The sequence below is a fragment of the Lepidochelys kempii genome, chromosome 26, assembly GCF_965140265.1.
Source record: "Lepidochelys kempii isolate rLepKem1 chromosome 26, rLepKem1.hap2, whole genome shotgun sequence".
NCBI classification, from domain to species: domain Eukaryota; kingdom Metazoa; phylum Chordata; order Testudines; family Cheloniidae; genus Lepidochelys; species Lepidochelys kempii.
The window spans coordinates 13339679-13353179 of record NC_133281.1 but is presented as its reverse complement, the minus strand read 5'-3'; the positions used below and the strand labels follow the sequence as shown (position 1 = coordinate 13353179).

Below are 13501 nucleotides of genomic sequence, written 5' to 3'. Positions count from 1 at the left end.
TCGTAGCTCTGAGGTTCTACTGTACTTGGATGGGAGATCGAGGGTGGCAGGACAGATGCTGGTGACTCAGGAGGGGCTTATGTTCTTGAACCAATGCCTCCATAGTGCTACGGGACACAGCACTTCCAGTGGTGGGGCCCTCTCTGGACAAGATGTAACGCCGAGGCCCTGATTGCTTGTTAAAGGTGCGTTGGCACTTTTCGTATATGTGTGAGTCACTCCACTCAGCACTGAAATGCAGCCACCTCTGGGGTTGAATGCAGCTGCTGTTTCACAGTGTGCAGCAGCCACCACACAACGCTTTAGGACAGGGAGCCAAGAATGAGTGGGCCGGATTTTTCTCTCCCTTGGGCCATTTTTAACTCCCATTCCCTCCGATTTGAACCGTCACTTGGAGCTGGCAGTCTCCGATTACAAACTCTCCAAGGCAGGGATCTGCACCTAACACCCGGATCAGACCCTGAGGACACTACTGCAATACAAATAATAACCAACCACAACGGGGAACCTTTTCCAAACTCCCAAGGGGAGTTAGGCGCCTAAATACCTTTGAGGATGTGGGCTGATTCATTAGGTTCCTAAATACCGTTTAAAAAACACCTGGCCCTTTGAAAGGGGGAGCTGGGATCTTACCTCAAAGCAGATGGCTCCGTTCCGGTCCACATCAAAGGCGTTGAACAGGAAGTGGGCGTACATGCTGGCATCTGGGAGAGGAGAAACAAGAGAGACCCAGTGAAAACATTGGCACTTTCCTCCCCAGCCCCGCCATTATCGATGGGACTTATCTGAGCACCTCACACTCTTTAAACACATTTACCCTCATGCCCCTGTGAGGCCAGTTCTTCCCATTGCACAGAGGGGAAACCGAGGCACAGACAGGCCCAAGGTCACACAAGAAGTCTGTGGCAGAGCAAGGAATTGCACCCAAGTCTCTCACAGGCCCTAACCATTGGACTGTCCTGCATCTTCGCTGCTGCCCGTATGGAAACCCCAGCGGATAAAAGCAATCTCACAGCACAGTGAGGGTGACCGGGGAGCTCACATCCTCCGATCCCAGCGTGGACGTAGGCAGGTTTCTAGGATAATTATTTAGCTAGCAACGGGAAATGACATGTAAAGCTACAGCTATTCGGGGTGGGGACCAGCTCTGCATTATCCAAGGGTACCGCGTCTAGCATGACAGGTTTCTAGATACTGCAAAACACCAGTGCCTTTATCACCCCCTGGCTGCTTTATCCCCTGCTCAGGCCAGGTGTGGGGCTAGGCGCAGTGCTCAGCTGGCTCCTGCTGTGGATATTTGCCGGCAAAGGAGCCTGGGGCCCAGCCTCAGCGGAAGGACTTGGGAACTTTGCAGACAAGAGTCTTCTCCTCGCAGTGGGACATCAGCAACGTTGGGACAGGCCTGGGCTCAAGGCTCTGGGCTCCTGGTGCCTCGCTAGATAATTTAACCCTTTCCCTGCTCTGGGAAGGTCTCAGGGGCAGGGGGGAACTGGTGCCAAACTCACCTCCCTGAGGGAAGAACTGAGCATAGATCAGCTTGAAGGTGTCTTCGTCTACCAGGCCACTGGGGCATTCCTACGGAGGGAAGTCATCGCCAGGAGGTTAGCCCCCAATTGGTCTGACCATCACCCTCCCCACAGATCAGGCACCTAGATGTAGCCGGACCGGCTGGACCCAGGACTCTCCTCTCGCCCCATGGCTCTGCCATGCAACAAGCATCTGCCCTGCAATGCACCCAGGACATCCGTCCTCCTAGGGCATAAGAACATAAGAAAGGCCCTACTGGGTCAGACCAAAGGTCTGTCTAGCCCAGTATCCTGTCTTCCAACAGTGGCCAGTGGCAGGTGCCTCAGAGGGAATGAACAGAACAGGTAACATCAAGTGATCCATCCCTGTCACCCATTCCCAGCTTCTGGCAAACAGAGGCCAGGGACACCATCCCTGCCCATCCTGGCTAATAGCCATTGATGGACCTATCCTCCATCAACTTATCTAGTTCTTTTTTGAACCCTGTTATGGTCTTGGCCTTCACAACATCCTCTGGCAGGGAGTTCCACAGGTTGACTGTGCGTTGTGTGAAGAAATACTTCCTTATATTTTTCTGTGCTCTTACGCTCCCTCCTTGAACCCTGACCCCATGCACCTTGGTATTCCTGGCCCCCTCTCATGCCAGTGCACCGCCTCTCCCCGGAGATACGCCCACCCCGTCCCCGTGGTGACAGATGTCTCGGCGCATTGCTTAACGCACGGCTGGAAGGCGCTCAGGAACAACGGTGATGAGCGAGGTGGAAAAACCTACCGAGAAGGAACAGAACCCCCGGCCAAGCACATTCACGCTCGGTGGCTCGGGTCTGTAATACATCCTCCTCCCTCCCCGCCATCCACTCCGCTCTCAGCCTGCGTCCCCCAGCCTACGCCGCAGGCAGAGCTGTGATGGCAACGCGGGCAGACGCTCCCGCGGCAGCTTTGATCGAGTGGCGTAACGACAGCAGGGAAGCCACAGCAGGACAGGGGGTGGCTGCCCAAGGGCACAGCCAGGGAGCGGGCAGGGTAGCTGCCTGTGCTTGTGCTCCTCGCTCTAAGCTAGCGGGAGGATATCTACCTGGGCTGTAATCACGCCCCAAAGCAGGGTCAGCGTACCCCGAGTGTTCGCACTTCGCACTAGGAATCCCCTTCACCCAACGCCCCGCTCCTCAGTTCAGTGAGCGGGGGATGAACAAGGCGCAGGCCAAAACCACTCCATCTCCTATCAGACCCGTTAACATCTCGCCCTCCAAGCTTCAGTAGGACTTAAATGGTGCCTCGGCCTTGTGAGCACGCTCGGCACCGGGATGAATTTCCTGAGCCCCCGAGGCTGCATCTCAGCCAGCTCCCACCTCTCCAGGGTGCAGTTTCCAGTCTCATACGGACAGCAGATGGAGCCCAACAGAGGCCACAAGGCACAGCTGTTCTCGGGGATCACTGGGCTGGGGGAAGGACCCAACAGACACTCACGTTCTTGAAGCCCCTGTACAACGACTGCAGCTCCTTCTTGGTGAATTTGGTCAGCTCTTGCAGCTGGTCTAGCCCTTCTGGCTGGTGCCGGACAGATGAAAGTTCAAGGTCGCTGTCGCTGGTGTCTGGAATGACACAAGACAAACTCTGTGAGCGAGCAGGAAGAGAGACACAAACTCCCAAAATCCAACCCCAGCACAGCGGGGAATAAGGAATATTGTTGTGCTGGAGAGGGTTAATGGTTGCCAGCAATCAGGTGTTTGATCTAAGTATTATTTATTAATTATGATGATGATGATGATTAGATCTATGGGCAATCCCAGACCTCGCTGAAGCTGCATGCTATCCATCTTTCATTCAGGCTAAATGAGGGAGCAATTAAATACCCATTTGTTTAGCTGGGACATTGATTTGGTTGCAGATCTGTGTGCATATGCATGTAAGGGACCAGAGGAAGCCAGCAGAAAGTAAGAGGTGCACTGGCAGCAAGGCCCTGGGAGGAAGTCAAGTGAGAGAGAGCTTCTTCTGGGCAGAGTGCTGGCTGGAACGGCAGGCTTGGAAACTGTGAGCAAGGAACCTGCCTGCTGTTGTTTGCTTCTACTGCGTTCCGGGAAACAGGACTTTGTGCACGTTCTTTGAAATAAGCAGGCTTGCACCAAAGAAATGCCTGACTCCCATCACCAATTTCTCCTCCTAATGGAAACAGCCTGGCAAAGCCCCAGATACTGACTCACCACTCAGGCCAAAGGACAACAACACACAGACCCACTGTGCACGGGAGTCGTAGACCCTCCAGTCCAGGGGAGCAGGGGGCTCCAGAGAAGCACCCCATAGGTGAGGGGTACGCATCCAGGTTGGTCTGCATAGGGCTGCTAGCCGGTCTTAATAGCCCAGGAAGAATTCAACACCATGACAAAGCCTCCTGCAGTCCCTTCCTTCAGGGCACCATTTATTAATTCAAATAGAAAAATTACAAAGCAAAACAAAGCTATTCCCCTGATCAACACAGGCTGCAAGGGCCTCTTGGCACTTCTCTCTGCTCCAGGGCCAGTCACAGGTGCCACCCTCCCTCCTGCAGCTTCTTCTCTCACCTGAGCCCTTTACAGCTGGGACTGATAATTGAACAGGACTGGTTGGTCCCAGGCCCCTGGTCCTTAAAGGAGCAGACCATCCTCGAAAAATCCATGCCCCTGAGCCCTGTAGTGACACTGACCTAACCCCTGGTGCAGATGGAAGAATGCTTCATAAACCTAGCTACCATTGCTCGGGAAGGTGGTTTTTCTGCAGTGATGGAAAAACCCTTTCTGTCGCTGCAGGATGTGTCTATACTAGGGGGGTGACGCCGGCTTATCTACGCACCGTAGTAGTGGAAACAAGCCTGGAGGGAGACAGGGAAGCAGGCACAGCCTGAGAGCACCGTAATGTGGCCCTGAGATAAAGCTAAGAGAAAACGCTTTTTGGGCACAGAGTGTTGGCTGGAAAGGCAGGCTTGGGACTGTGAACAACTCGCAGGGCCCCGAAATCAGACAAGGCACTTGGGTAACATTATGTTCAAGGCACAGCTGCGACCAATCCTAAATGCTCTTCCGGGCTCATATTCCCCGATGCCTTTCACCTCCCGGTAAAACTTAACAGGATGAAAGATTAGTTCAGTCCTTCACACAGAACTGCCCTGGCCCCAGCTCCGTATCCCAGGGACAAGAACCATGAAATTTCTAGCACACACAGGACCTGCCAGACTGAATCAGAACCAAGGATCGGGCCCAGTACCCAGTCTTTGACAGAGGCCAGCACCAGCTGCTCCAGAGGAAGGTGCAAGAACCGCAGCAGAAGACAGTGATGGGACAACTTGCCGCAAAGGAAAGTCACTTCCAGACCCCCCAGTAGGTTGTTATGGGTTGGATTAAACCTCATTGAAACTGGAGGGAGCATAACTGCCATGCTTCACTTACGATAGTTGCAAGATACCATTAAGGCCCAGATGTAGGTACTTAGCAGGGTGATCATGCCTACCATTTTGGCTGGGATATTCCCTTTTTTAAGCCCTGTCCCTGCCATCCTCACTTTTTTGGCAAAACTGGGCATTTGTCCCCTTTGCTTTTGCCCATTGATCATCAGCTGGCAAGAGCAAATGGGACCAATGCCCAGTTTTGCCAAAAAAGTGGGGTGCGAACCCTAGCAGGGCACAGAAGAACTTGCAGGGGGGCAACGCCAGCCCCGTGGGGCGGGGGCAGCGGGGAGCCCTGGGGTAGCTTCAGGTGGTGTCCCATTTTCCCTTTTGGAAAATATGGTCACCCTAGTACTTAGGCACCTAACTCTGATTTCCTTGAGGATCTGGGCCTGAGCTTCTTTGTGGAACCAGGTGGCTGAAACAATAGCAGCCTGCACCCAAAACATAGGCACATGGGAGAGTGCTCAGGACCTTAAACTACATGGGTGAAGGGGCCTTGCTGGGTATTGTTTTTGAGCAGAGGGGTGTGTGTTTGTGAGACAGAGGGACAAGGAGAAAACAGACCACAAAGACGGAGCAGAGAGCTAAGGACAAAGCCTGGAGAAGCACTGGGAACGTGGCTCTAGAGAGGGAGCTTTTGGGCAGAGTGCTGGCTGAAAGAGGCTTGGAACTGTGCACAAGGAAACTATCTCCAGTTTCATTTCTGCTGTGCTCAGGGGAACAGAACTTTGTACATTCTTTGTAAATAATCAGGACTGAAAGGAGTTGACTGTGACATTGTGCTCCATAATGTTTTATGGAAATATGCTTATAAGTGTGAATATAATGTAACTAGGATATGCTTTATGCAAAAGGTCTCTTGTAAGGTATAATTACAATGCTTATAATCTACTGAGTGTGTTCATGCTATTTGTATGCATGTATCATTCTTGTATCTGAAGCTAGAAATATGAAGTATAACTCTGAGGTCCTATTGTAATTATGCAAAGTGTGGGCGATTAATGGTGGCTTAGAATCTTGATGGCTCCCATTGACTAGGACAATTGGTTGTAAATGGTTTATTTACCTGCAAGCCTTCCTGTGTGTGTGTGGGCCAGCCAATGGGTAATGAAGAATGAGGTCTTACAGTGACATGTGACCATGTCACATGATACTAGAATCCATCTTAAATATGGTACTTTTCCACTTAGAAGGAGGGGTGGAGAGCCAGAGAGACAAAAGATTCCTGCCTTGTGCCAAAGCTATAAAAGGGGGTGGAGCAGGACAAGGGGGGTTCCAGTCATGAGAACACCCCTGCGCTTCACCTAAGATGTCTGCTGGAACTAACAAGGACTGTACCAGAGAAAAAGATTGGGCCCAGACTAGGAAGGAGTCTAGTCTGTGAAATAAGCTAAATGGAACATCTCTGAGGGTGAGATTTTACCTGTAATCAGTTTCTTAAGGTATTAGGCTTAGACTTGTGTGTTTTGTTTTATTTTGCCTGGTAACTTACTTTGTTCTGTCTGTTATTACTTGAAACCACTTAAATCCTATTTTTTATACTTAATAAAATCACTTTTGTTTATTAATTAACTCAGAGTAAGGGATTAATACCTGGGGGAGCAAACAGCTGTGCGTATCTCTCTATCAGTGTTAGAGAGGGCGGACAATTTATGAGTTTAACCTGTATAAACTTTATACTGAGTAAAACAGATTTATTTGGGGTTTGGATCCCATTGGGAACTGGGTGTCTGGGTGCTGGAGATAGGTAACCTACTGAGCAGTTTTTGGTTAAAGTCTGCAGCTTTGGGTGCGTGGATCAGACCTGGGTCTGGGTTGCAGCAGGCTAGCGTGTCTGGCTCAACAAGGCAGGGTTCTGGAGTCTGAAGCTGGCAGGGAAAAAGGGCTCAGAGGTAAATTCAGCATGTCAGGTGACAGTCCCAGTGGGGTTTCTGTGACCAAACCCGTCACATTTACATCCTTTCCAAAACTCTTGTTTGGAGGCCTGTCCTGCCCGTAAAAGAGCACTGGGCTTGGTGACTTATGGAAGGGTTACAGCATGTTTGGAAAACAGAAAGCACAGAGAATCTCCTGGAAATCTGGAAGAATGAAATTTCACCATTTCTGGAAAAGAATGGGGTGGGGGGAGTTTGCAGCAAAAAACCCCAAACCACAGAATAATTTGCTAAATTGCCACATGCTTGCTCAACATAAAAGAACCCTCAGAACTCCTTAAAGTCCTTTGCAGAAGCAACCTGGTTCAAAGACATTGAGGAGGCTATAGGGCTAGCATACGGATATCTTTAAGTCTGCCGCTGACCTAGCTGGGTTGAAGGACTTTTAGAAGTCTGCCAGGGCAGTTTGCTGACCTCTTAGTCTGGAGCTGAACTGGCTGGGCTGGATGGCATTAAGAAGGCTGGAGAAACTTTGATGCAGTTCTGTCCAGCAGACCATTGTATGCTAATGAACATAGCTATCATCTAGAATATAATATAATTTACTTACTTGGTGGAGAATAAGTACTCCCACCCAGCACCGGTGGCTTTTCCCCTATAGCTTTACTTTCAAAAAATAAGGAAATTCCAGACAAATAATCTTGTTCAGATGAAGTTATGATTACAAATTGCTATCATTTTCTGAATGGAAAAACAAGACTTTTCTCAAACATTTGAAACCTGAGAAATTCTAAGTTAACATTAACCTTCAATAAACAAGATGCATGAGAGTCTGGAAATGCACAGTTATGGTTTCATAAGTATAACTGACATTGTATCAACCCCCATTCTATCCAGCAACTCCATCAGCTCCTCACAACCCCCTTCCATCATTTCTAACCACCAACCCCCAGCTTCGTTACTCTAAATACAGATCTGCACCATGCCTGGAGCTCAGCACAGAGGTGCTCCTGGCCCAACCACAAACCCTGCTCTTCTTCAGCCACCAACATGTTGAAAATGAGAAACAATGATGCCTTCTTTCTCATTTTTAATATACATTCCAGAACAATGTGATCTATCTATCTATTCATCCATCCATCCCCATACACACCCCTCTATCCATTCATTCTGAGACACATCTATCTATCCATCTCTCCACCCACCCCCATACACACCCTTCTATCTCCCTCCATCCACCCTCATACACACCCACCTATCCATTCATCCATCCCCATACACACCTATCTATCCATTCATCCTCAGACACATCTATCCTTCCATCTCGCCATCCATCCCCATACGCACCTCTCTATCCATCCATCTCGCCATCCATCCCCATACACACGCCTCTATCTCTCGCCATCCATCCATCCATCCATCTTATCCTGCCACTCATCACGTAGTATCTGAGCCCCTTCCATGTAAAATCAGTGGCAACAGTGCAGTCCCTAGCAGACTACACAGAGTCTCTGGCATTTCTCCCTTTTTTGTGGGGGGGGGCAGTCTGTGTTTGGGGTAGGGAGTTTGGTTTTGATTTTTTACATTGTTTGTTTTCTGTTGCTGAGGTTGATTTGTTCTCACGTTGGGTGGGTGGGTCTATCTCAGTCCACCCTCCCGGTGGGACAGTGGCTGTAACACCTTGTACTAGTTCCCTTCTTCATCAGCTGATAACGGTTGAGGATTCTGCACCATAAGAAAGTTGCCCATGGCCCAAGGCTGAGAACAGCTGGCAGAGCGAGAGGTAGACTCAAGGATTACGATACCACCAGGGCTGCAGTTGGGCATGACCCAAAACCCATTGAGGTGAATGGAAAGATGCCCATTGACTTCTATGGGTTTTGGGTCAGGTGCTAAGTGAGGGATTCATTCCCCATGCATCCGATGAAGTGAGCTGTAGCTCACGAAAGCTCATGCTCAAATAAATTGGTTCGTCTCTAAGGTGCCACAAGTCCTCGTTTTCTTTTTGCGAATACAGACTAACACGGCTGTTACTCTGAAATCTGATTCCCCATTCAGAGACGTGGCCTGGTACCAGAGTGAACTTCCTCAGTGCAGACAGGGCACCAGACTCAGCAGCTCGATTTGCAAGGACTTTCCACTGGGATTCCAGCCAGCCTTTAATTCCATATCCCCTTTCTAAAAGGGGAGGGATCCCTCCCACGTATGTAGCGCAGCAGAGCATGGTACAGCCCTGTGAGCAGGGAGACTGGCTCATGGGAAACTAACAGAGGCTGGAACCGCGACTCCTTCGCAACCCCCAAAGCCAGAGCCTCGATTGTGTCAGCAGCAAACCTCTGTGAGGGGTTAAGGGCTCTTGGAAGTTCCTGCAGTTCACAAACATTAAAAAAAAACCCAGCCCTGAAGATCTGTGCAAACTTTGTGAGGCTATCTGCCTTCCCCCCAGCCCCCTAGATTAAGTTAATTCAACTTTGCCTGGGAACTGGACACACAGCAGGCAAATGCAGCTAACAATATCAGGCTGTACACTCCATCCAGATACCGATTCGGCTGACCACGTCAATCATCTGCAGCAGCCGGTGAGAGAACGGGTACAATAGACAGAGACCTGGGGAAGGGGCAGGAAGGCAGGCACTGCTGGGTACACGGATAAGGAGAAAATGACAGGAGATGAGGGTGATACAAGCTGGATGTACTGGGTCAAATTTAGGCCTGCTGCAAACCAGTGCATTGAAGTCAATGGAGTTGTGTGTCCTTACAGCAGGGCTGAATCTAGCCTGTTGCTGAAAGGCTTTGGCCTGACCCATCGAACCGAGGTGAACTTCAGCCAAGCAGCATAAGACGAATGAACATATAACCCCAGATCAATGGTCAGTACAAAACAGGGAGGCATGGGAATAGATGCATTTGAATAGCTGGAGATACTGCACAGTACAGGACGCAGCGGTGGAGAGACAGACAAAAAGAACAGAATAGGAGGATGGAAATCATTGGAAACGTGGGCCCAATTCCTCCACTAGTGTAAATTAGCGTAGCTCCACTCAAGTCTGAGGATCTGGACAGAAGGGAATGGGTCAATGGAGATCTCTGTACGCGGCACGTCCGAGACAGGTGACCAAAGATGGCTCGAACAATAGTCACAGAGATCAGGCCACGGAAATGAAGAGATACCGCTGGATTCAGACACTGCAGACTGGATCTCAGGAGCGAACCCTGCTAGGTGCCTGGACAAACCCAGCAGGGCTGGGCAATGCATTTCAACAGAGGCACTGGAAGTACGTTTGTACAACTCCCAGCACAATGGTGCCTCTCTGCTGACTGGGGTCTCTTGGAGCTACAGTCTTAACAAGGTTGCAAAATTTAGACTGAATTCCCAACAGCCTGAAGTCCAAGTGTCTTTGGAGCTGAGGTTTGAGCCCTTCTCTGAACACAAGACAGGAGAGCTGCTAGGAATGGACAGGTGGATACGGGGACAGATCCGACACCCACTGAACACAATATAAAGACGCAGAGGGAGTTAGATCATTCTGCTGTGTATTTTCCAGTGGGCCAGGAGAACAGCCAGGATTTCGAGGGCTGTGGATGAAAGCTGCTAAGTTATTATTAATTAGTATTAACACACCACAGGTGAAGGTGCATGGGCTCTGGACTGTCACAGTAACGCACAACAACTCCCGAGCTCTTTGCCTGAAAGGTCCAGATTTTCAGCTGGTATAAACTGGCAAACTTCCAGTGAGGTCAATGCCAATGTACTCCAGATGAGGAGCTCTCCCTAAATGTACTAGTTAATCCGCCAGTCGCTTTCATTGGTGTGTGCCGGAGCAGGGGGCAGGAACAAATCAAGAGGTCATTCGGTTAATGAGCACAAGCGGCTGCATCAGAGACAAGAATCTGCGCAGACGCCCGCTCGGTTGCAAACTCAGGGGAAAGGTTCGAGTTAGGTTGAATAGCTGGAGGTACTGCACCTCCTCGATCCACGTTCATTGCATCTCCTGAGGAGGGGTCAGCCAAGGCTGCCTGTCAGCCCGGTTCTGAAAGCATTGCCTGTTTGCAAGCGTGCATTAACCAAACAAAGGTTTCAGGGTGACTACTGGCCGAGATTTGCTTCTGCATGCAACTCAGGCCTGGGGTGCTCCAGGAGAACCTTGGAAATCAGCTTGGGGATTCCCTGGAGATGATGCTGTCCCAAGTGACTCATCTCCTGAGATGCCAGACACCATGTTAATTGCACAGTACACTAAATAATTTGGAGTCAGTCATACTGAGTGAAATCCACTGTGTGAATCCTATTACAAGGGCTGCTACATTGATTTACACCAGCGGAGGAACAAGCCCCTAAACCCAGAATGTCCTTTGCAGCTAAGAGTGATTCGAACCAAGTGGCTGAAGCTTTTTGTGAGTGTGGCAAAAATGCAGATTCAGAGACACTGAAACATTTCATGCATATGCGTCAGTTACGCCAAATTGTTTTTCTCAAAACCTCTCCCCACCTAGGGTGACCAGATAGCAACTGTGAAAAAACGGGACAGGGATAATAGGCGCCTATACAAGAAAAAGTCCCCCAAAATGGGACTGTCCCTTTAAAAATGGGACATCTCGTCTCTCTGTCCCCACCCCCAAAAATCTGACAAAAATCAAAATGTTTAATTCCAACATTTTCGAAATGAAACGTTTCTATTTTCGGTTCCAAGCTTCCTTCCGTTTTATTCACAAACCCACTCCAAATCCCCGTCAAACCGTCGCACTCAAAATAAAACGTTGCAATTTTGTCAAAACGAAACGTGTCACTTCACTTGAAATCAATTTTTTTCTGACTTTTCGAGGTGCCAAAAATTTAGGGGAAAAAAGGTTTCCAGTTGAACCCCAAACGATTGACTTTTTTCGATTTTTTTCCCCCAAACGGCCAGCGAACCAAAAGATCTGTTATTCGCTCAGCTCTAGTGACCACAACAAACCTTTAGTGCAATGGTCAGAAAAGTACCCGTATAAGAATGGCTCCTCCTTACTCAGTCAACCTACTAGCTGGGCCAAACTCTGGAGTTATTAACACCAGGGTTCACAGTTATGAATGAGAGCGCAGGACACATCTGCTGCCTGTAATGACGACAAACTAAGCCTGTGCTTCTCTTGATTCCTGTTAGCCCTGCAGAGCTAACCCGGTTACAGGACAGTGCACCAGAGCCTGATGCATCGTCAACAGGATTGTTAATTTAATCCCATTTACAGGATTTTTACTGCCGGTGTTGAGGCATGAGCCAGAAAGAACACCATGCTTCTCCCAGAGGGAGTCTGCACGGCCAGTCAGCAGAAGTGCTGAGTACCCGCAATGGTAACTGAAGTCAATGAGAGCTGCGGCTATGCAGCCTCGATGGAGATCATGCCCCCTTCTTCTTTCCTGAAACCTGAGGGTATTTCAGTGGAGCTACACTGATTTACACCAGCTAAGGATCTGGCCCCGTGCATTCAGTATGCTCCAAAATGATCGCCATAAAAACGGAGCATCCCAGCTACTCCCAGCAGGACAGACCCACAGCAGAATCACTCTGAATTACACTTTAATCAGTATTGATACAGAGGGTGGTTTTGCAGTTCATGCAGTGGACTGGGACTCAGGAGATCTGGGGTCAGTTTCTAGCTATACCACAGGCTCTCCTTGTGACCTTGGGCAAATCATTTAATTCCTCTGGACCTTTTTCCCCTTTGGGAAAATGGGGATAACAGTCTGTTCTTTCTCTCACCCTTTGTCTCGTCCGTTTACGGCCTGATCCAAAGCTAGACTTCAACATGCTTTGGATGAAGCCTTTAGACTGTAAAAACTGTATGGGGCAGGAACTGTCTCTTACTATGTGTCTGTGCAGTGTCTGGGACAGTGGGCCCTGATCTTGGCCAGAACTTCTAGGCATTTATGTAAACCAAATAACCTATACATAATAATAGGACCAGCCGTTCCCTTTAAGCGCAGGCACAGATGGGGGGATTTTGATTCCCAATTACCTGATCCGTGGATGCAATCGGGTAGCTAAAAGGTCAAAATCCCATGAGTGGCACGCGCAGTTAGCTCCGCCCACAATTGGCTGGTGCCTGGGAAGTTAGAGGCGTCGTTAATTATGTGGCCCCTACAGAGCTAATTATTCTGTATTCAGGCAAATGTCCCATGTAATAAAAACTCAGGGTTTGCCACAGTAGCCCACAGTTCAGTGCATTCCACATCCCCCTTTGTGCCTGATCCCCTCAGCATGTGACTCTAGAACAGGGAACAGCTAGGGGAGTTACTCCTTTAGCACAAGGGGAAGCTCACGTTTTTCAGCTCCAGAGGTCCTTAGTTCAATTCCCAGTGGTAGCTCAGATGATAGTTGTGCGATGGGGTAAGCTTACCCCATAAAGGCAATACTGCCTAATGGTCAGTCCGCCCCACCGTCTGGCTATTTAAGAGCTGAAAGGGTCTTATCGAGTCAAACACCGAGAGGATCTGAAGTGGAGCTCTTATTGGCTTCCTGAGAAAAGAAATCGAGGCAGGAAGCATGTGCCGGCCCACTCTAATTCAGCAGGGGGTGCTGCAGGGCAAGCACACCCGATGATGCTAGCATTACCTCCACTGAACTTGAGCGCTAAGGGATGGAGCCCTACTGTCATGGCTGCCGAGTCACGGAGTCAGAGGGACATTCCCAGGGAGCAGTGCCAC

General features: G+C 49.6%; 1 protein-coding gene across 2 annotated transcripts in view; it reads right to left on the bottom strand.

Annotated features, from left to right (window-relative positions):
• KCNIP3 (potassium voltage-gated channel interacting protein 3) overlaps positions 1 to 13501 on the bottom strand; it is an 81063-nt gene that overhangs the window by 8071 nt on the left and 59491 nt on the right. For both annotated transcript variants that reach the window (XM_073325328.1, XM_073325327.1), the window contains exons 3-5: positions 2995 to 3119; positions 1506 to 1575; positions 634 to 704 (exon numbers count right to left, since the gene is read on the bottom strand). In XM_073325328.1, coding sequence (XP_073181429.1) covers positions 634 to 704; positions 1506 to 1575; positions 2995 to 3119 — 266 coding nt within the window. The remainder of the gene's footprint in view (positions 1 to 633; positions 705 to 1505; positions 1576 to 2994; positions 3120 to 13501) is intronic.